This window comes from Vicugna pacos, chromosome 7, assembly GCF_048564905.1.
Source record: "Vicugna pacos chromosome 7, VicPac4, whole genome shotgun sequence".
Classification (NCBI taxonomy): domain Eukaryota; kingdom Metazoa; phylum Chordata; class Mammalia; order Artiodactyla; family Camelidae; genus Vicugna; species Vicugna pacos.
In genome coordinates this window covers 64,143,438-64,168,057 of record NC_132993.1, presented here as the reverse complement: position 1 = coordinate 64,168,057, position 24,620 = coordinate 64,143,438, and the positions used below count along the sequence as shown (strand labels likewise).

At 36.3% G+C, this 24,620-nt stretch overlaps 1 protein-coding gene across 5 annotated transcripts in view; it reads left to right on the top strand.

The window, feature by feature from the left end:
• The window catches only part of CDK14 (cyclin dependent kinase 14), a 566,062-nt gene that overhangs the window by 73,010 nt on the left and 468,432 nt on the right, over positions 1-24,620 (top strand). For 4 of the 5 annotated variants that reach the window (XM_072965036.1, XM_072965035.1, XM_031679679.2 and 1 more), the window contains one exon: positions 5,445-5,476. Coding sequence is in view for 2 of the 5 variants with exons in the window: in XM_072965033.1 (XP_072821134.1) it covers positions 5,445-5,476 (32 nt within the window). In the remaining 3 variants the exon portion in view is untranslated. Of the gene's footprint in view, positions 1-5,444; positions 5,477-16,590; positions 16,715-24,620 lie in introns of those variants that run through there. The other variant, XM_072965034.1, reaches the window with a different exon arrangement.

Below are 24,620 nucleotides of genomic sequence, written 5' to 3'. Positions count from 1 at the left end.
ATAAGAGAAAAACATAGATCAAAATTTAGCCTAGTTTTCTTTGTTGTCTTTTACCTTACAGTTTTGTGTTGGTATGCATCATCTTTCCCAAAGTGACTGAAAAGTTAGGGTGTGAAATCTGTATTTAGTCCTAGTTTTATTTATTTCATGTATTGGATATTTGCAGTTTCAGTCTTACAAGTTAAGGATGCCTATGAGGAGCCCCTGCATTCAGATGAAGTTTAAAGCCAGGGAGAGTGTGAGAGAGCAAGGTGTTGAGTTGCTGTGCATTATTAAGGAGGATGTTTCAGCCCCTGGCCCAAACCATCATAGAGGCTGGTTCTGGTGTCTATTAAACCCTGTTCTAAAACACATTAACTGTATATTTACTAATGCTGATGACTCTATTGGAACCCTTCCAGTTTTGTGTTAAATAATTCATTGCAATTGAGTCTCAGTAAGAAATCAAGAACTTTAATATAAAAATTCCTTATGTTTGAATAATTTGAAGGTTTTGATCGACAATCAGTAAAATTTGGATTAACTGCATTGCTGGCCAAAGGGCAGTTAATTGGATTTTCTAGCTTACCGAGATTTAGTGATGTGAAACTCCTTTTGCTTCCAGCTCTTGTTAAAATGTCTTCTGAGATCTAGTAGATTTTACTTCCTCCCTTTCAGAAACAGTGCAGTGTGGTGAACATGACTGATTATTTCTTGTATTGATGGAGCGTCATGCTTCTGAATAGCAAGTCTCATTTTGGAATACTGTAAAAGGAAATAAAGAGGTTTTAAGTGATAATGATTGTATACCAAGCTCAAGACATTCATAAGAAGTAGCATTACAGTTCTCTATGTATTTTTTGAAGTTTTATTTGCAAAATGAAAATGCAGTGAAATCAATCTGATTGTTTAAGGTTTTTAAGGTGCCGGAGGCTGTTGAATTGAGGCTCCACTATGGGATTAAGTAGTGCATAGATTAAAGGTGTGGGCTGTGTGTCGGATGTACTGGGGTTTCCATCCTTGCCACTTGTAGCTGAGTGACCTTGGACAGGTCCCTCACCTTCTGAGCTTTAGTTTTTCAAATCAGTTTTGTTATTGGCACTTAGTGACATAATGCCTATAATGTCCTCTATTGTATGGAGTAAAGACTCAATAGATGTTTGTAATATGTTATTGTCATTATTAGTGATTACAACGGGCTCACATAATGGATCTTCTAGGTGGACAGCAAGAGAAGTAACAGAAGGAGCCACTGACTTTACACTATAACTAACCTGCAAACAGGATGGGTTTTGGAGTTAGGCTGTTCTGGGCTTGAATCCATTTTCCCTGCTTGTTGTGTGTGCTTTGGGCAACTAGCATAATTTCCGTAAGATTCAGAGTCCTCATCTGTAAATTCTGTTAATATTGTTTAGATGAGATGAAATACATAAAAAATCTAGTGCCTGTCCCCTGATGAAGAGCCATACTGGAAGCTGTTATTATTCCTTCTGATTTCTCCGTTTATCTCTTATCTTCTTCCTTTCTTCATTGGTACTTCAAAGAGTGAATGGTTTATTCTTGTTGAATAATCCAACATCTCAATATAGTCATTCCCTTTAACCAGTCTATGACGGCTTTTGAAATAAACACGCTGACTTTATTTTGCTTTTTAAGTATGATTCAAAAGTGTACTTTGTTATATGGTAAAATATACAGTATCATTGTTTAACCATAAGAAATTTGTCATCATTCATCTACAGAAAATGAGGACAATTTTGAAAGGATGTCATAGTCATTAATTATGGATTAATAATCCATTGTTATAAAATATTAATAATAATAATTCTGACTATATATAAGCAACAGTGTTTATATTTAATTTATTCACACATGAAAGATCATGCCAATTTTGTCAAGGCCCACCCCAAATACAGCTGCCCTGAGATTATTATATTATAAAAGGTCTAATAAAACACATTGGCTTTCAAGCCATAGCACTCTAATTTACAGCATCTGCCAGGGAGTTACTATAATGCAGCTATGGTTCTTTTATAAGAATTTTGTAATTGAATTTCAAAGTCATCCATTGATTTCAGTAGTGAGTATTTATGGTTTTCTGCTAAATAGTGTCAATGTGTTCCCTGTTTGGGAATTACTATAGTTGTCTCACATTTTTTTTTAAATGTAAGTTAGCATAAACATTGACAAATGAAAATTTAACTGTTTAAAAAGTTTATATTAAAATCCATTTCCTCCTTTCTTTCCTTGTTTCTTTTTTATTTTTGAATGATTGCCTAGAAGGAGAAAGGCTTTCTGTAATATCCACTGTAAGATTAAGGTCAAACTGACATTTCTTAATATTGATTTGAATGCACTTCTCCACAGTTACTTGGATTATCTCCTAGAGAAAGGAAGTTTGTACTCTGCGATATTTGAGATGAACCCCATGTATACTGTTTCTTTAAAAGATGCAGTTTGTGAGAGAACTGAATAAAAGGAAGAGGCTGTGGTTACACTGAATTTTGGGGTTTGTTACCTTGTGCTCTAAGAGAGTAATTTTAGAGTCCAGCTGTCACTTGATAAGTCCATTCTGTCTAAAGCTTCAGATGCAAAATTTAACTGTTGTACCATGTCCTCTCCCAATATAATTTCAAAAGATTTTAATTTGAAAACTGTGAAAGGGAATTTATATCTGTGATTCTTTCATAAGAGAGAATAGTGCAGGGTTTTCATGTGCCAAAACTTCAGTGTGTCTCAAAATGTGAGATGCTGTCCTTTTCCCCTTGAAATAACAACTCATTAATTACCAACTACTTCCTATGTACTAGATACTGTGCTGGCATTCAGATTCAGTGAACATTGTTATGGTCCCTGTCCTTTAGGACTTTAAAAGAAGACAGGGCAACGAATGGGCATTGACAAATTCTACCATGATGATTAGCAAAATTTGCTATTGGAGAACATTGGAGGCATACCAGTTTAGTCTTGGTGAGATCATGGAAAGCTTTCTAGAGGAAGCAATGTCTGAGCAGAGGACTGAATATATCTGATTATCTTAAATGGCTTAATATATGCTCCTCTGTTAACTCAGAAAAATGTAATATGCTTGTTATTCTATGATATCCTTGAAGTCAGTTGTGGGTTTGCATTTACATGAATGATTAATGACAGTCAGGGAATGTAATCAATAACGATATGTTGTATGCTTGTTTAGGTCAGAGTTTATTCATCAATGACCTGATAAACATTTGGTGAAGACATCTTTAATTGGTCTTTGTTGTTACCATTAATTGATGTTCAGGGCAAGGATTCAATATTTAAAAGAAACTGCAGGATATCAGTCTAGCCATGAAGGGTTTCAATGAAGGGATAGACTTCTTGGCCTTAAAATATTCTCCCCTCTGGTGTCCTGGGCTTGAGACTAGTGTACAGGGGAAATAATCTGGCTTCCTGCTCCTTATATCTTAGAAAATACACCAGCAATCTCCCTTCTATTTCTTCCTTTTCTTTCTACCTACAGACCCCATCCCTTTATCCAGAGTGTTGGAGGAATTGGCAGGGCTTAGGTGGCAAGTAGGAAATAATTCAATGTGGATATTGAAGGCATTCTAGTTTCTACTCTCTTCATCTCTCAACTTGAGGATCTTCATTCCATGTTTGCAGTTCCCGAAGAGAAAGTATCAACTGGATGCTTTGCTTGAGAAAACCCATGGCTAAATTTCCAGAACTTGTATCATGTCTCTAGTAAAGAAGATATATTTCAAAGTTCATACTGTCATTGTAAGCTTGCTGCTGTAGCTTGCCGCTTATGTGGCAGTGACATGTGTTTTCTATTAATCTTTGTTAAATGAGTGAGGTATGAGGCTGTACAATGATTGACTTTGTATTTGAAATCAATGAGTCAGTCATTTCTTATTCCAAAAAAATTGTTTTGTTTTAAAGATGGAGCAACTTGTCTATATTTACATAGGTCACTAATATTTTATAAAGGAATCACTAGTCAAGTATGTTAATTAAATGACTCTCCTTGAGTTGAGAGAGTAGCGGCTATAGTCTAGTAATATTGTTGACTGATACTTAAAGAAAACCTTCCAGATTAGAAGTTTTACAGTTTGAGTTAAAATGTCACCTTTAAGAATCATCTAGGATATTATATCTTTCTATCAAAATAGGTTATTTTAGATTTAATGTAAGTCAAATACATGGTATAATATGTGTGAGTAATTGGATGCAAGATAAGCTATTAGAGACTGGGACAAAAATCTAACTTTTCATTTTCCATTCAGAAGAAATGGTTCCCTAGTAAAGGAAGTAGAGAAAACTATTACAAGATTAGTTTCTTAGGCAAAACGGGAAGACTAAGAATTAAACTTTGAACAACATTTTATCTCCCTTGACCTACCGTTGTCTGCCTTAGCTCAGCACCACAGCCACAGACTTCTTGATGTTTTAAAAAGACAAATTTATAGTATGAACCAGAGAAAAGAACCTTTTGAAGATTGCTCGACTACATAAGCTTTTATATGATGGCTGCTCTTTAGACACATGAGATTAGGCCCATCTCTCAGAGCTTAATTGTCAAAATAATTTGCTTTCCATTGCTTTTGTCAGAACATAGGTTTTCAAGTGAGAGCTACCCAAGTGCTTCTATCCTGATTGGAACTATCCAGTATAGACCAGTAAGCACCGATGCACAATTCTGTAAATCTGAAACATTTCTCCAACTGGTGATTTCAGCTAAATTCGCTCCTTTGTGCATTGTCCTTAATATGAAACATTCTGAATAATTGTAGGCTATAAGACTTAGGTGTTTGCCAACTATGCATGAAGTGCTTCTGTTTCTCTTTAAAGTAGTAAAATTCCAATTCTGAACCCATAAATATTTAAAATGAGATTCAGAAATTTGCTAGTTCCTGTAAAATACTCTATGTATTGTTCCCTTTGGTAATACTTCGTTATAAAAGTTACCGTGTTGAAATGTTTGAATTATGTTTCTGCAGTGCTGATTTTACATGCCTGGTCTTTCATCACTGTAGTTAAACTGTGCAGGGTGGGTGTTCTCCCGACAATTGATATGGGAGGTCCAGACATCATGCATAATGATAGATGAGCAAACACCAGAAGTTTAAGGGGAAATTTCTTTAAGATTACTTCTTGATTCTTTCATACTTTCATACAGTAAAACATTTTTCTACTAAAGAGGAGACAGAGGGAAGATATGCATACTTCTTTTCCATACTTGGGAAGATATTTCTATTTACATATTTATGAAAGTGTTTCACAGAGATGCATGCTGTGCAATTCTCTCTCATTTGCAGTTTTCATATTTGTATCATAACATTGTTATTCAGGTTGGGGTACAGTTTTACTTTTAGAAATGAAAACACCATACTGCTTTTTTTTTTCTGTTATCTAGAACTTAAATACTTGATCTCTTTGAGATGTTTCACAATAACCGTTTCCTTTCCCTCTTTATTTTATAGCTTTGAAGAAAGACGACACCACCTTTGATGAGGTAGGTTAAATTTCTTTATCTAATGTTAGATATATTTAATTTCTGCCAGATAAAGTCAGTAGGTGCCAGCTTTGCACTTAGAAACAAACAAAATGCCTAAACTGCCCCTCCCCGACAAGTGATGACATCTCTTTATTTAGTTACATTATAATATTTTCTAACTTTAACTGTTTGAGTTGAATTTTGGTATCCATCAACAGAAATGTTATCTTTTGAAATTAATAAACAAAAGACACCAGCAGGCCTTTGTATTGTTGCTTTCTTGACGGTAGTAGTGCTGATGAAGCCCACTGTGATGTGTGTGCTTAGGTCAAGTCTGGAGCTGTTGGTAAGTTGGGCTCCACGGCTCCCTTGCAGCCCTCCCCTAAATCAGGCCATGATGCCGTGTTGACGCCACACATTGTCTGTCAGACTCCCAGAGGAGGAGCTGACTTTTCCTGTTCTAGTTTTCTTATTCTTTGTATATCAGATCTGTCTTTATCTACTTGCCACAAAATGGCAAAAAAAAAAAAAAGCCAATTCAAGTAATGCAGAGGGTTCATATGTAATTATTAACATTCTGAATGTGATTTTTTCACTGTACTCTTTCCTGAGTTTTTAGTACTATCAGTGGGAATCACCAGAGAAATAATGGGTTTACAAAATATTCTCAAGAGTGCTATAGAGTGAAGTGTTTCATTGTCGCCATCCGAAGCCGCAGTTATTGATCTGTGTTGTAAACTGGGCCACGTGTGTGTGTATATATTGTGAGTTTCTATATGAACACAGATGTATCTGTACAACGTGCTTATCCTGTAGCTTAACAAGAGCATAGATTGTATAGATTAGTTTGGTTGTGGTGTTTCGATTGGTCTTAACACTTGCAAAGTCCATGAAATATGCTACCTGTCCTCCCTCTACTGTAGTGCTTCTGAGAGGTGAGGACATTTGTGCTCATAGGAAGTCCCCCTGGCCACGTGGCTGGCTGTGGGGCTGGGCAGGAGCACTCTGGGGAAACCTGCTCCAGACCGGGATTTCTGGATAGGGCCAGCAACCTTTGGCTCTCATGGTCTGCTGCTTCGTCTGCTGCACCTGCTGTTTTTCACTCTGGGTCCAGCTCTACAACACCGTGTGTCCATGGACTCCAAAGCAACTTCCCCTGCCGGCATTCCTGAAACATCCTGTGAAACTCAATTATTCTAGACCTCAAGCAGTAGATTCTTTTCTTCCCCAGCTGTAGTGGGTAATGATAATGTTCTTCTGTAAACCTGTATTTCTGGAATTTCTGCAGTGTTACTGAGATGTTTCTAGAATAGAATTTTCTTTCTTCTCAGAAGAATTCAATGTGAGCATATTGGGCACCTTTTCTCTCTTCATAAAGAAAAGTCTCCCCTCTAATTATAGAGATAATTTAAGCTTACATAAAAAAGAAAAATAAGGAAAAGGAGAAGAAAAATCTCCCAAATCCTAATATCTAGTTACAGCCACTGTTGAATATTCTTCTTGCCTCTTTCCTTGTGTAAAACAAAAACAAACAACCCCCCCAACCATAGCTAATGTACTATATCTTGTTTTTTGTCTTTCAACCTGTAATATTATATTTTCCCATATTTTTACAGATGATTCCTAATCATTATTAGGAATTAAAAAAAGAACTTTTGTCAAAACACAACTATTAATGATTGTGTGTTATTCTGTCACATGGCTGTGACATTAGCTTTCAAAAAATTCTGAGGCTGGAGCCCAGATGAAACTTAAAGATATGTGAGTCAAATCCACAACTACCTGCCCTCCCTCACCCTGAAACCTCTGTGCAGCTAAAGGTCTGGACTTTGTAGCTGGGGGCAAGATTATCCTCAGCTTTTACAAGTGTTTTCCTTCCTCGGTTAAAGGAAAGAGATTGATTAGATACTTAAATCAGTAAATCACAAAATGCTCCATTTGAAAGAGACATTAGAAACTGTGCCCCAATTCATCATTTCACAGGAGAAGAAACTGAGGTCTGGTGGGGGTGGTGGGTAATTTTCAGTTAATCATGGGCCAGGAGCCTGGGAGACAGTATTAGTGAAGACATGTTCTAGCATAAACCCGAGCTCAGCCACCCTCTCAAGGGCAACTGACTTCCTTTCTCAGACCTTTTATAAGATGGAGATATAATAGTATCTTCCTCTTAAGGTTATTGCCAGAATTAAATAAGCTCAGTATATAAAGTTTCCAGAATAGTCACTGGCATGTAGTAAATGCCTTATATTTGATATTATCATTGTCCTTGTCGTCATCAGCGCCATCATCAGTGATGCTCTCACCATGACATGCACCTTCTGTAGTTACGGGCTGCAAGGAAGATGGGAAGATTCAGTTTGAGATTAAGTGTCAGGCCTGTCAGGAGAGTTGCTTCCAGATATTCCTCTAAATTGCTATGTGAGTCTTCATGTGATGATTTGCATATTAAAACTGTAAAAATACTGTCTAAAACCCAACTTTTTTTTAGTTTTCTTGAGGAAATGACTGTGTATAGCTCCCTCAGGTGTCTTACACATGGTTAACATTCAATATCTATTGATAAGAGTAAATATCTGTTGCAGAGAAAGAGAAGAGTGTGGATCCCAGGGTCAGCCGGTGGGGATCCTCTTTGCCACTTCCTAGCTATTTGAGCAGGTCGTTTAATTTGCTTGGGGTTCAGTTTTCCGATTTGTAAAACCAATCGGTGAGACTGTGATTGCCAAGTTTCTTTCTTTCTGTCTTTAAGTGCAGGATAGAATCCTATATAACAATTAACATAAGATTACAATTTTACCAGGATCAGAAAAGAGCAATGGATCTGTGATTTTATGATTAGGAAGTCGCTGAGGTCTTCAATGATTACGTTCAGATTTTAATGTTACAAACTTTCTTGAATTCCTTTCATGGTCTTCCACTTTTCCTGTGGGAGTTGGGGGTCTCTGCAGTTCATTGGAATTCAATAAATATTTGAGTCTTGGAATCTGGGGCCTGGGTCAGTTTCTTAGATATGCATCGAGATATGGCAACTCCTTACTCAGTATTGATGAGCTGCAGGGCTCCTTATCTCAAGGAGTGGCCTTCTCCAGAGTGCCTGGAGGGGGGGTTTAGTCAGGGGGCGTTCCCTGACTCCTGTAGAGGATTTCTTTAAGGTGTGTGTAAATGTTTGACCTTGAACAGAGGAGAAAAAGAAATATGAACCTATTTGAAAGAATTATTTATTTTTCCCTTCTCCTCCCTCCCTTCTTTCTTTTTTTAAGATACAATAAAATATTATATTAGTTTCAGGTATAGTATGTAATGATACAGTATTTGTATATATTTCAAAATGATCACCATAATAAACATCTGTCATCATAAATAGTTACAGAATTTTTTTTCTTGCGATGAGAACCTTCAAAACTTACTCTTCTACCAACTTTCAAATATGCAGTACAGTATTATTAACTGCAGTCACAATGTTCTACATTACATGCCTGTAGCATTTATTTTATAGTTGGAAGTCTGTACCTTTTGAGTCCCTTTACCTGTTCTGCTCACTCTGTATCCTCTGCCTCTGGCAACCACCAATCTATTTTTTTTTTTAGATTCCACATATAAGTGAAATTATATAGTATTAGTCTTTCTCTGCCTGACTTGTTTCACTTAGTGTAATGCCCTCAGTGTCCTTACATGTTGTTGCAAATGGCAAGATTTCATTCTTTTTCATGGCTGAATGATATTCCATTGTATATATTAAATTTTTTTATTGAAGTATAGTTGATTTATAATATTATATCAGTTTCAGCTGTACAGCATAGTGATTCAGTATTTTTACCAATTATATTCCATTCAAATTTATTACAATGTCTATAATTCCCTGTACTATACATTACATCCTTGTTGCTTATCTATTTTACATATCATAGTTTGTATCTCTTAACTCCATACCCCTAACGTGTCCCTCCCCTCTTCCCTCTTCCTACTGGTAACCAGTAGTTTGTTTTCTGTATCTGTGAATCTGTTTCTGTTTTGCTATACACATTAGTTTGTATTATTTTTCAGATTCTATATGTAAGTGATGTTATATAGTTTGTCTATGATTTGTTTCACTAAGCATGGCAGAATTTAATTCTTTTTTATGGCTGACTAATTTTCCAGTGTGTGTGTGTGTATACATACGCATGCCACATCTTCTTTATCCATTCATCTGTTGATTGACACTTAGGTTGCTTCCATGTCTTGGCTACTGCATGCTGTTATGAACATTTTTGTAATAGTGTTTTCATTTTTTCTGAATATATACACAGGAATGGAATTGCTGGATCATATGATAGTTCTACTTTTAGTTTTTCATGGAACCTGCATATTGCTTTCCATAGTGACTGTACCAACTTACATTCATTCTTTTTTATGGCTAAATAATATTCCATTGTATATATACCATCTTTTCTTTATCCATGCATCCATTGATGGACATTTAGGTTATATTCATAACTTGACTGTTGTAAATAATGCTGCAGTAAAGATGAGGGTGCATATATCATTTTGAGTTCATGTTTTCATTTTCTTTGGATAAATACCCAGAAGTGGAATTGCCAGATCATATGGCTGTTCTACTTTTAATTTTTTGAGGACCTTCGATACTGTTTTCTGTAGTCACTGTACCACTTTACATTCTGATCAGCAGTGCACAAGAGATCCCTTTTTCTACACATCCTCACCAACATTTCTTACTTCTTTTTTTAAAAAATAATAACTGTTCTAGCAGATGTGAGGTGATACTGTGATTTTAATTTGTGTGTCCCTGAGAATTAGTGATATTGAGCATCTTATAATGTATCTGTTGGTCATCTGTATGTCTTCTTTAGAAAAATACTTGATCAGATCCTTGACCCATTATTTAATAGAATTGTTTTTTTGCTATTAAGTTGTATGAGGTCTTTATATATTTTGGATATTAATCCCTTATTTGATATACACTTTGCAAATGTTTTCTCCCATTCAGTGGATTGCTTTTTCATTTTGCTGATGGTTTCCTTTGATACACAGAAACTTTTTAGTTTGATGTAATCCCATTTGTTTATTTTTGCTTTTGTTCCTTTTGCTTTTGGTATCAAATCTAAAAAAAAATATTGTCAGGACTGATATCAAAGAGCTTATTCACTCTATATCCTCTTTGTTGAGAGTTTTTATTATAAGTAGATGTTGGATTTTGTCACATGCTTTCTCTGCATCTATTGAAATGATCTTATCACTTTTATCCCTTATTTTATTAATGTGGTATATCACAGTGATAGATTTGTGGATGTTGAACCATCCTTGCATCCCTGGAATAAATCCCAATTGATCATGGTTTACGATCCTTTAATTGTGTTGTTGAATTCAATTTGCTAGTATTTTGTTGAGGATTTTTGTGTTTATGTGCATCAGGGATATTGGCCTGTAATTTTCTTTCCCTGTGTTATCTCTGTCTGGTTTTGTTATCAGGGAAATGCTGGCCTCATAAAATGAGTTTGGAAGTGTTCCCTCCTCTTTTATTTTTTGGAAGAGTTTGAGAAGACTTGGTATTAATTATTCTTTGATTGCTTGATAGAATTCACTGGTGAAGCCATCTGGTCCTGGACTTTTGTTTGTAGGAAGTTTTAAAATTACACGTTCAGTCTCCTTCCTAGTAATCAGTCTGTTCAGATTTTCTACTTCTTCATGATTTAGTCTTGTATGGTTATATGTTTCTAGGACTTTATCCATGTCTTCTATTTTGTTTAATTTGTTGGCATACTTTTTCATAGTAGTCTCTTATCCTTTACATTTCTGTGGATCAGTTGTAATTTCTCCTCTTTCATTTCTGATTTTATTTGTTACAGCCCACTTTCTTTTTTTTTCTTGGTAAGTCTAGCTAAAAGTTTGTCATTTTTGTTTATCTTTTCAAAGAACCAGCTCTTGTTTTCACTGATCTCTTCTGTTGTCTTTTTATGATATGATACTATTGCAGAACTTTGCAAATTTCTTTCTTACCTTTTTGTTACTAATAAGTGCCCAGACCATGTCCCCTGAGTGATCCCATTCTTCCTGGGGCTATGAACAGTAGCTACACTATGACTTAAGGTGAATTTTTGAATCTTGTTTTTGATTTAATGATTTTCTATAAAATAGTAATGATACCTAAAATATAGAAGATCAGAAAATTCAGTTAATCTCTTCCACTGTAAAATTACCACACATAAAACCTTTTGAACTTCAGAAACAAAAAGCTTCAATTAAGTTTAAATTTGTGTGTATGGAAAGAGCTGGAAATGCCTGAAGCCACAACAATTCATGGATTATTCTTGTGCATAAATTAAGAGGTTAAATGTGTGGTTTTAGTTCTACTTCATAATTCTGTTATTTTAGCTCAGATGAGTTGCCAGAGTGTTGACTATGTTTGGCTCTTTGAGGGAGAAATACAGAAACTTTAGTGATTGAAATAAACCTTTGAAATGGAAAGAGTTTCATTTGTTTATGGTCTGTAATTCAGATAATTAAGCACTTATTTGTTTGAAAAAAAGGTGATTATTAGTTTTCTGATTATTCTCTGCTCTGGTCAGTTATTTTATATTTGAGAAGTAGAGGGGGCTGGCAACACTTGCTTTGGCATTTTCCGACTATTTTATTTTTTATATCCTAGGAAAATGTATACACAGCATATAAAATATCTTAACATTTTTACATTTGATCTGTAATTGCTTAAGGGACAGTCTTGTAGGTTAACCTGCTTAGTATCTGCTTCATATATTGACTTTGAAATATAGATGATGGCAGTGTACATTGATCTCAGCTTCTAATCTGTGTCCCTCTTATTTTGTCTGAAGGTAACTCTAATACATTACCAAGATGATAAATACGGCAGTGATTTTTATGGGAACCAGAGTCTAGGGGTTAGGTGCAAATATGATTTGTAGATATTCTTGGTCATTCTTTTCCATCTACTGAGGGTAGTGGAAGCTGTTGCAGTCTTTTCTCACCCTATCTTCATCACCAGAGGCCTCAGTGTCTTGTGAATGATGTATTTATTGTATACAATGTTCCAGCTTCAGATTTCCTTGACTTCCTCATCTTATATATTAAATCTCAGTAACAGTCTTTCCTTAGCTCTCTTGCCCCTGTTCTGCCCTTTCTAATTCTTCTTCGCTGGCCTTCAGTTTCCAGATAACCCCTTCTCTGCCTTCCCTGTCACATTCTTCTAGCCCACAACCCATCCCCCTTCCTTTGTTTCCTTTTCTGTTCCCTTGTGATATATCACTCCCTTGATAGTATCTTCAGTGGCCTTACCCCTTTGTACTTTGCTTGTAATCTGCTCTGCCAGCTTTAGATTTTGGCCTGGCATCTTTTCCTCTTTTACCCAGTGGCTGCCAAGAGCTGCTTGAGGAAATCACTCCGTAAATAAATTTATTGTCTCCAGCCTTAACTGGAACCTGAGGTAACTGTGCACAGTGTTGCACTGTGTGGCTGGCCCATTTCCTGCTGAAATGTTTCCAGTCCCCTTGGACCTTCTAGCCACCCTCCTTCACCCCTCCTTCTTTTACTAGATGACTTTCCTTCTCTTATTAATTTACTAGAGTTGCCATAGAAAAATATCATAAACTAGGTGACTTAAACAGCAGACATTTGTCTCACAATTCTGGAGACCAGAAATCTGAAATCAGAATGTTGGCAGGTTTGGTTCTTTCTGAGGGCGATGAGGGAAGGATCTATTCCAGGCCTCTTTCCTTAGCTTGTAGATGGCCATCTTCCTCCTGTGTGTCTTCACATCATCTTCCCTCAGTGAGTATCTGTGCATCCAAATTTCCCCCTTTTCAAAGGACATCAGTCATATTGAATTAAGAGTTCACCCTACTCCGCTATGACCTCATCTCAGTTTAACTAATTACATCTGCAACGACCTTGTTTCCAAATAAGATCACATTCAGAGGTACAGGGGTAACTTAAGACTTAAACATGGGAATTTTCAATTGATGCAGTTCAGCTGGAAACACCCTCCATCTTCTTAGAACAATTAAAAATATTAGACATCAGCCCCTTGTCCACATGTACCTTCAGTTAATCCAATCTTACTTCCTCTTTTTCCCCATCTGAGAGGAGAATGTGTCCTTTTTTTGTTATTGTTCTAGGCTAGTTCCTCCTCCTGTCTTCTTGATTCTTTTCCCTCCTTTCCACTTCAGAAACTTGAGTTATTGATTCTTTCCTTTCTTAAATATACTTCCCATCTCTTCCTTTTTATAGGTATTTCACCAGAGGCTCTAAGTATGGTTAACTCTTCCCCAGCTCTTCCGTCATAATGGAAACCCCGTGCTCTGGGATCATTTTTTCATGCTCTCCTCTAGTAGTTTGTCTATCCCTTGCTTTTGGCCACTCCATTATTTTTGGTTTATTTGTTTGGTTTTTTGTTTGCATTAAAAATTTTTTTAAACATTTTTTATTGATTTATAATCATTTTACAATGTTGTGTCAAATTCCAGTGTTCAGCACAATTTTTCAGTCATTCATGGACATATACACACTCATTGTCACATTTTTTTCTCTGTGATTTATCATAACATTTTGTGTATATTTCCCTGTGCTATACAGTGTAATCTTGTTTATCTGTTCTACAATTTTGAAATCCCAGTCTATCCCTTCCCACCCTCTACCCCCCTGGTAACCACAAGTCTGTATTCTCTGTCCATGAGTCTTTAGATTCCACATATGAGCGATCTCATATGGTATTTTTGTTTCTCTTTCTGGCTTACTTCACTTAGAATGACATTCTCTAGGAGCATCCATGTTGCTGCAAATGGCATTATGTTGTCGGTTTTTATGGCTGAGTAGTATTCCATTGTATAAATATACCACATCTTCTTTATCCAGTCACCTGTTGATGGACATTTAGGCTGTTTCCATGTTTTGGCTATTGTAAATAGTGCTGCTATGAACATTGGAGTGCAGGTGTCATCCTGAAGTAGATTTCCTTCTGGATACAAGCCCAGGAGTGGGATTCCTGGGTCATATGGTAAGTCTATTCCTAGTCTTTTGCGGAATCTCCACACTGTTTTCCATAGTGGCTGCACCAAACTGCATTCCCACCAGCAGTGTAGGAGGGTTCCCCTTTCTCCACAGCCTCTCCAGCATTTGTCATTTTTGGATTTTTGAATGACGGCCATTCTGACTGGTGTGAGGTGATACCTCATTGTAGTTTTGATTTGCATTTCTCTGATAATTAGTGATATTGAGCATTTTTTTCATGTGCTTTTTGATCATTTGTATGTTTTTGAAGTATGGTTGATTAACAATGTTTCAAGTTTTCAGCAAAATGATTTTTTTAACATATATAATATATATTATATACCTTTTATATGTATATACCTTTTCAGATTCTTTTCCACTATAAGTTATTATATATTCAATATAGTTCCCTGTGCTATACAGTAGGTCCTTGTTCATCCATTTCATGTATAGTAATGTTTATCTGTTAATCCCAAATTCCAAATTTATCTCTCCCCACCCCTTTCCCCTTTGGTAACCATAAGCTTGTTTTCTATGTCTGTGAGTTTATTTCTGTTTTGTAAATAACTTCATTTGTATCATTTATTTTAGATTCCACATGATATCATATGATTTTTGTGTTTCTCTGTGTGGCTTACTTCACTTAGTATGATAATCTGTGGGTCCATCCCTGTTACTGCAGTGACATTATTTCATTCTTTTTTATGGCTGAGTAGTTTTCCACTATTTTATATATGTATACACATACTACATCTTCTCTATCCAGTGATCTGTTGATGGACATTTAAGTTGCTTCCAGGTCTTGGCTATTGTAAATAATACTGCTATGAACACTGGGGTGCATATATCTTTTCAAGTTAAGAGTTTTCGTCTTTTCCAGACAAATAACGAGGAGTGGGATTTCTGTATCTTAAGGTAACTAACTCTGTTTTTAGTTTTTTAAGGACCCTCCATACTTTTCTCCATAGTGGCTGCACCAATTTACATTCCCACCAACAGTGTAGGAGGGTTCTCTTTCCCTATACCCTCTCCAGCATTGATTTGGTTACTTTGTTACTATACTCACATCACTGGCTGGTGCAGCTTTCTTTTTTGAACACCACACCCAGATATCCAGCTGCCCATTAGATGTTTCTGCCTCTGTATTTCATAGTCTCCCCAGTCTCAGTGCATGCAAAATGCAGTTGACCCTTCAACAATGGTTTGAACCGTGTGAGTCTGCTTATATGTGGATTTTTTTCCCCCAATAAATACATAATACAGTGCTATGCCAGCAGCAGTTGCTTGAATCTGTGGATGCAGAACAGTGGATATGAAGGCACCCCTAACCCCTGAGTTGTTCAAGTGTCAACTGAATTCCTAACTCCTGTATTGTCTAAACGTGTACATTTCTCTACCGTGTCTTAGTGATTGGCTTTCATAGCCACGTGATTTTCCAAGACAAAAACCTGACATCATCCTAAACTTCCTTCCAAGTCTCACATTCAAGCTTTGTCTTGGTTCTTCTTCCCTCTCGTCATGTCCATTCCCACTGCTGAGGTGCGCATTCAGCCTCAGCCTCTCTTGCCTGTATTGCGGTAGTCTTCTAATTGGCGTCTCTGCCTACATCTTGCCTCCTGTTCCAACAGAATGATGGATATGAAATACAATCATGCTATTCTCCTGCTTAATACTTTAAAAGCTCCCTGTCAGTTGCAGGTTCAAGCCCAAACTCCCAACTTGGCTTTCAAAGCCTTTCATCATCTGTCTCTCGCCTACCTTTCCACCCTTATCAAGCAATCACCTCTTTTTTAAAAAATTATTTTTTAATTGAATTATAGTCAGTTTACAACATGTTGTGTCAGTTTCTGGTGTACAGCATAATGCTTCAGTCATACATAAACATACCATATATTTGTTTTCATATTCTTTTTCACCGTAAGTTACTACAGGATATTGTATATAGTTCCCTGTGCAATATATAGTATGAATGTGTTGTTTATCTATTTTATATATATTATTTAGTATCTGCAAATCTCAAACTCCCAATTTATCTGTTCCCACTCCCTTCCCCCTCTGGTAACCAGAAGTTTGATTTCTATGTCTGTGAGTCTGTTTCTGTTTTGTAAATAAGTTCTTTTGTCTTTTTTTTTTAGATTCCACATATAAGTGATATCGTATGGTATTTTTCTTTCTCTTTCTGACTTAATTCACTTAGAATGACAATCTCCAAGTCCATCCATGTTGCTGCAAATGGCATTATTTTATTGTTTTTTATGGGTGAGTAATACTGCATTGTATTAATATACCACAATTTCTTTATCTGGTCATCTGTCAAAGGACATTTAGGTTGTTTCTATCTTGGAGCTATCTCTTATTTTAATGCCTTTGTTGTCATTTCAGCTGCCACCACTTCAGTTCAGGACTTTATCACTTTCAGCTATTTGACTCCAAAAACTTTCTAATCGGTCTTACTGTTCCATCTCACTCCTTCACCTCAGCCTTCCCCAAATGTCTTTCTTGTCACAATACTTCCCTGGTGAAAGATTTGTGCATGAAGTGTTTGCAGTCAACCCTCCCTGTCCATGGCTTTTCATTCATTTATTCTGCCCGTCTCGCATTGAAAATACTTGGAACAAAAATGTCAGAAAGTTCCAAAAAGAAAACTTGAATTTGCTGCATGCTGGCAACTATTTACATTGTTTTTACAACTATTTATGTAGTACTTGCTTTGTATTTACAACTGTTTGCATATCATTTACATTGTATTAAGTATTATAAGTAATTCAGAGATGATTTAAAGGATGTGGGAAAATTGTGTAAGTTGTATGCAAATATAGCGCCATTTTATATAAGACACTTGAACATCCACACTGATACTGAGGGATAGCTGTGTTGATGTCTGTTGTATGTCAGGCTCTGGATATGCTCAGAACCTGACTTTCAATCTAGTCAGTCTCGCAAGATTTAATCCCATTGGCATTCATGGGTTGACCAGCTTCTGTCATCTTGCAGTGTTGAGCCTGGGCACAGATTCAGTCTCACTCTCTCTTTATAGTAAAATTTTACATTACCTTTATATCACCATGGTCCTGTCTGCCAGCCTTGGATGATGTGAACCTATCCCATGCAAGAAGTCTAGAAATTAACAGACTGCTCTCTGATTATACCAGTAACCCGGTAAGTCATTATACTTCAAATTCGACATTTTGGTTGGCTGAGAAAGAACTTCATTTTCTCCTTGATTCTCTCTTTGGAAATTTAGTTGAAATATTCTGACTTTTAAAACTTTCTATGCTTCAGTTTTCCTTTCTGTAAATGTTTGATCGCATTTACCCTCTCCCAAATTATGGTAGACATAATTACCATAATTATATCTAGTCCCAGACAGTGGCTAGAATGTCTGGGTAATGCTGTAGAGATTCAGAGAAGGAGGTGCATGTCACAAAATGCAAAATGTATGACATCTGGGAAAATTAGTCACTTTCATATTCTTAATTCCCTGAAGACAGAATGTTACGGAAGTTGAAAGCATTGAGGAGTGTCCTATTTCTCTTTGTGGGCACCGCGCAACCTGACAGCAGGCCCATCAGACTAGAAAGTCTCTCCTGTAGGGGTGGTTGGTGTTTCTTCCAGGTACTGCTTTGATTTGCACGTTTGAATTCATTTGCAGAAAGCTGACCTGCAGCTTAGGAAGTCTCTCTCTATAGCCTAAGTACTTATGAGTCTCTCCAAGAAAATGGATCCAGTTATAGGAAGTACATTATACCCATTTTCCTTCTGACTGAAATTAGAGCCGCTGAGTTACAATCCTCAGATTCTTAAATTGCTTGGTTGTGTTTGAGATGGCCTTTTATCCGGGGAGCCATAGAGATAATTGAGATCAGCTAAGCCAGGGGGTGAGGATTCTCTGCGGACTGGAATCATGGTCTACACTTGATCTGGACTGTGTTGACCTTCTAAATGGTCCTTCTTTGAGGGACACAGTTATTAAATATTTTTTATGGTCCGTGCTTGCCTCTTCTTATTTTGTGTGTCATAAAATTTACAAAAGGCACAGTTATGAAAAATGGGACCCAGCAAATGCTCTCAATTTTGCAAGCTTTATTTCTCCAGAATGCATCAATGCCAGGTTTTTGGAAGGAGTTATTTCACTGTGTAAAGACACAGTAAAGATCGAAGAAATACTCACTTTTTCCTTCTCAATCTGTTTTATTTTCAGTATGTAGAGTTGGTTCTGATGATTCTTTCAAATTTTTATTTAGTTTTTAGATTTTCTTTTTCTTTCTTTTCAGCACATGAGCCTGGGGATTATCTTAAAAAATATTTTTTATGATCTGAAAATATGACAGTACTCTTTACTACTGTGTCTTAACAGTGCTTAATTTTTAAATAATGATATTAATAGTTTTATGGGGTAAGTCTTTTAAATAGCTACTCTAAATCCCATTATATTAAAACTTATATGCATGTGTAAGGAATGTGTGGGAAAAACTTTTTTAAAGCTTTTATGACCATGGAGTTAAAGTAGAAAAAATTGCTTCAATATGTAATTGTATACTCATCCTAAATTGTGTTAGGTAGAGTACTTATTTGACTTTCCACTGATAGACTTTTTTTCCCAGCTTGGCAAATCAGACTGACTTGTCAGTATTGAAAGAGACTTGGAATTGAATAGGGAATCTGTGGGTCTTGAAGCCGCCAATTCAATGTGTTTTACAATCTGTGGACTGTGTTTTCTCAATCTGTGGATACCCTAATGTGAGATATTTATAAAGTGTGATGTCTAGAACGTATCTTCATATTCAGTGTATGGGAATTAGTGTTCTGGCCTGGCCTACCTCTAACATATTGTTACAACTCTGTGTTCTGATCAGCTGAAATATTGACGCATGCAAGTAATTTCCTTTAAAAAATATAGAGCAGATTGATGTCAGTCTCTCAATTGTGTTTTGATATATTTTCTTGAGTGGGAAAGAAAGGGGCTGAGTTGCAGTTAGAGTATCAGGAATTTGATGTGTTCCAGAGTTTGCCCTTGGGAATGTGCCCAGTATGAAATAATCACCCGTGACGTATGTCTTGGTGGAAACAAAATGAAATATGTTCCTCTAGTCTGTTCCTTGCCTTAGAGGCTGGACTGTGACTGTAACTTAGTTATCTTAGAGCATTATTTGTTTTATTCTAAAGGATTTTCAAAAAAGGAGATTGCACAGCTCTATAAAACTGTGATGACGTGGAGAATGAGAGTTTTCTAAATGCTTCCTGAAGGTTTTCATGCGGGCTTCTTCACTTCCCTCTACCCCTAATCACATACCTTAAGAATACTGCTGCAGCAGTTAGCACAGATTAGTTTTTGAGTGTGTCATGTCCTACAAGTGTGTTCAGATGATAGAAATAATTGAGAGCCACTCTTCTAAAATATGTATTACTGAACCATTAGAAACGAGTTGAAGATGGATATTGGTAGAGTCACATGCAGTCTGAATTTTTTTGAACAGCTCTTGATTTCAGATCATGCAGCCTGATCTTTGGTTCAGACATTATAGCCCTATTCTACACTTACATATTTCTTAACATCACATTAATTTTCCAGATTTTTTTTGTTTTCTTTTTCTTTTTAGGGGGTAATTAGGTTTATTTCTTTCTGACTTTTTAAAATGAAGTTATTTGGGATTGAACCCAGGACATTGTGCATGCTAAGCACACAGCACTCTACCACTGAGCTGTTCCCTCCCCCCTTCCAGATATTTTAGCCAAAAGAAAAACTCAGACTATGATGAAGAAGTTTTTAACAAAGAAGGAAAGTAGAGGATATTCTATAACAGATAAAAATGAGTAAGAGTAACATATGGTTCTTACGATTTTTTCAGTTTTAATGAAAATCTCATTGATTAAAAACATTATAGATAAAGAAGAGATAAGATTGATAACATAAAATTGTGTGTTAGTAATAGTCATTTAGGGCATGAATTACATCATCTTCTGTATTATAGGTGCTCATTTATTTAAATCTCCTATAGCTATATAGCTCTCTTTATATTGTTTTCAAGTGAATACAATGGAGAATATTCTGCAGCGCTTGATTCTCTTCTCTTAAAAGGCAGACTATTTAATTTTATAAATGAGCATCCTTGGGTCATTAGATATTGGGGTTCAGATGTGCAAAAGAGTTGGTAACATATGGCCTGTTCCCAGATGTCCTAATTGAGCTTTAGAACTTTCCCCAAGAGGTTTGAATTACTTTATCTAAATGATGTGTTACATGTGCAACGAAAAGGTGCTTTGGTCATAAAAGGAAAAAATAAATAAATATGTACTTTGCAAGGTACAAGGATCTGCCTTTACATTAACTTCTCTACAGTTATTAGAAGATAAAAATCTTACAACCCATATGAATGACATTAATTGGATGACCACAATTTCAGATGATTCACTTGTAGTATCTACAGCATTCCATGTGTTTCTCTTATTATGTTATTTTATATATGCATTTCCCTCTATTTTAGTATTTTTTTTCAGGCAACATAGCATATTGAACTCACCCTGGACTTTTTGTCTGGTTCAGAATTTTCTGTTTTTATCACAGTTACAGATTTTTCACTGAATAGTTTTAATATTTTTATTAAGAAAAGTTAAGTATGATCATTGCAGAAAATTTATGAAATGTTAAAAAGCAAAAAATGAAAATCATAGTGTTAAGTGAAAATGACCATTGTATACGGAGTATGATCTCAGCTCTGTGAAAAATAGGTGTCCTCTGCGTGGGAGAAACATCTGAAAAAAAGGAAAAACAATAAAGGGCTAATATGGAAATTGAGGTTCATTGAAGTGATGACTTGCTCAAAGCCCCTCTCTAGAAAGTGGATAATCTGTGATTCCAGCCTAGTCTCTCTGACTTCAGTGTGTGCTTGGCATTTTACTAGGCTGTTTCCCAGGAGAAGGGAAAAATAATACACAGCGCTATGGGATATGCATGGTTTGCGGTGGGTGGATGGAGAAGGGACCCAGCGTTCTTACAAAGATGCAACTGATGTTTGGTTGTGATTCTGACAGATAAATGATTTTCCTAATAAGACAAAGAGTGTGTAAACCTAAAAGATTCCTGTTAATGGAGCTATGTCCTTTGGGGGCCAAGTGACACCGTTTTACAGAGGAAACTGGGGTTCAGGCATATTAAGTAAGTTGCCAAAGAGAACATGGTTGGTTAGCGTGGGATCAAGGAGGTCTTTTCTAAACTCCTCTTTATGTTTTAGATTTCAGTTTCATGCTTATGTTAAAACTGTGCTGGTACTGCCATTTTTATCTGGATATGGGTGGGGAAATGGATGGAATTCTTTTGAGATATAAGCTTGATCCTTTGATAGTTTAATGGAATTTCCTGTTAGATATTAGGGCTCTGCAGACAGTGAAGGTTATGGAAGGTTAAGTGTTGGTTGAGGGACCCTGGATCACCAGCCTGCCTGCAGATTGGTTTGAGCTGGGAAGCATTATGAAAGCGATGCTGGTGTGTGTTTCAACTGGGATGTTCAGACAACAGTGTCAGAACATCTTTCAATGGGTGGGCATTGACTTCCTTAAACAAGGCAAATAGTTAATATTGAACAGAAAATGTCAGATGATAAATGCATGACTTTTCTTCAAATCCTGACTCTGCACTTGGGTTATTAGCTGCTGCATGTGAAATGACTCTAGTTTCATTTTTATTTCATATTGTGACAACTGAAATGTTTGTAAAGGCTAAAAATAGAGAGGAAACAGGCAGATCTTCTTAATAGATCTTAGTAAGAAGAAAAGTTTATAAGTGGGTGTGGAAAGAGGCATTGAATGCTTCGTATTCCTTTTTACTGGTAGGGTATGTGCTGAGAAAAGAAACAGACCACTTTTTTCTTGCTTTCTCCGCTTCTTTATGCTTTCAGCATCAGTGGGTTTTCTTCTTTCTTTTTATTTTTCCTGAAAATTCTTGATTTTGTTGGGGACAGTCAGCTCCATCTTCTCTGAAGCAGATGGTCCAGCTCCCAGCCACGGGGCTTTCTTTGCCCTGAGCTCTTTCTCAGCCCAGGCACCAGGGCCAGTCAGTTTAGTGATCTTTTGGCTGCTTGTGCTGCCGTAACAGATGTGATTCTTTTCTGGTGTGTGACTGTGTGGGGAAGGGTAGAAGAAAGGCACAGTAGCAGGCAGGCAATGCAGGTGCTTTATGCAGATGGGCCCTGTTCTGCAGTTGGACAAAGAATGATGGCCCCTAAAAAAAGACTTGAACTTCCTTATGCCCCATCACGGCATTTCACAGACTAGTTGTGGCATTTGTATTGTTTGATGTCCTTTGTCTTTCTGTTTTTGCCACCAGTTGTGTGGAGAAGTTTTGAGGACACAGACATAAAGAGTGATATTAGATTCTACTCTAGTACTTGTTGGGGTCAGAAATAGGAGAATGTATGCCTTCTTAGTGTTTTTTCTTTTTGATGAGAAGGAGCAGGGAAGTAAAAATCTCAGGAGAGCAGTATCGGTTTTCCGGTCACCAAGCTCATTAAGTTAATATTTACTTTTAAAATGAATGTATTTGCCAGCCCTTCCTGCTGTTTGTTTGGGGACCATTTAACTCACACGTGAGAGTCTCTAACTAGTTTCCTCTTCCATTTGGGCATTTCACTTCGGAGACGAGTGCCTAGTAAGATGTGCTGATCCCTGTTGTAACCCTGTTTTTTTGTTTGTTTGTTTGTTTTTGCTTCAAAATACATTTATAACTAAAGGAAGGGAAAGAAATGAAGCTTAGTCAGTTTTTTCCTGTTTCTCAGTGTCTACTGATCAATCTTGTTAAACTCATTTCTACTAACTCAGTTGGCACATACTTAGGGGTTTAAGAAAACTGGAAATTTGGTTTAAAATACAACCTCAGAACTCCAAGATTACATTTGAAAACTTTTGATATTATCATTATTATTTCTAATACCATTATATATTTCATTATGAAATAACACTTGGTCATTAATGAAAAAATAAAAAAATACAGATGATATAGAAAATTGGAAATTAAAAAAATTAAGTTGTTTATTTGGTAAAAAGTTTTCTTTCAGTACTATTAAAAAATACCCTTTACAGAAAGTTTACAGTTTCTTTTCTTTCATCTCGGAACATGGTGTGCTCCACTATCATTTAAGCCTTTTTTTTCTTTTAAAAAATAAAGATCTCTTCACAAAGTATTGTAATTTTTAAAATTTCTGTATCCTGCTTTTTTCATTTGTCAGCAATGCTATTTTGAGACATCTTTTTAAAGATAATTGCTAGTTAAGAATGAAAATTAATTTTTATTGTTTCTGCTTGCTCCTGGAGACTTTTACATGTTTATATTGTGTTTTGCTATCTTACTCAACTCTATTGGCTCCACTGTTTTTCAGAGTTTTCCTTTGGATTTTCTAGGTATATAATCATGCCATCTGCAAATGATTTTTTATCACTTCCTTCCCAGTATTACATGAGATGATTTTATCAGTTTTTTTCTCTCCTGATGCTTGTAACTTTCTAAATGGAAGCTATTATTTTTCCTCAGGTCTCAAATGAGTATTTTTTCAAAATTAAAAAAAATTGAGCATAAAGTATTGATTATTTCAACTTCTCTAGATATTTAATAACCAAAGGGTCCTCAAATATGTCTTACAGTAACTTTTGTTGGTGAGTTTTTAAGCTTTCTGTGTTAGAGAACTGCCGATTATGTGTGATTTTTGAAGGCTGTTTTGAGGAATTATTACATTTATTTTTAAAAAAGAGCTACCTTTTATTCATTATCTTGTTGACATTCTTTTGGTCTTGGAAGTCTGTATGTTTAATGTTTCTGTGTTGAAAGCCATGAGTGTGTTCTGCAAGATGTTGCCATTAGGGCAGGGTATTTTTACCTAGTCAGAAACCTGACAGATGCTTATGAACTTTTAGTGAGATGTCTACCACTATATCCAGGATCAGCGAGGCTCACCAATTAGGGGAGGAGTCTCAGAAACTGTTGATTCAGTGGTTGATGGGCTGGGTATTTTTCTTCGAGATCCTTATTTTCAAGTGGTTGGCGCTGGCTGTCCTGGTTGTGACTCTGTGTGCTCTCTCACCAGGGCTGTGTCGCCCCACCTTACCCTGGGCTCCCTCTGAAGCTGAGTGGAGAGTAGAAAGCACAGGAACAGGAGCTTTGAGATCTTGCTTCTCT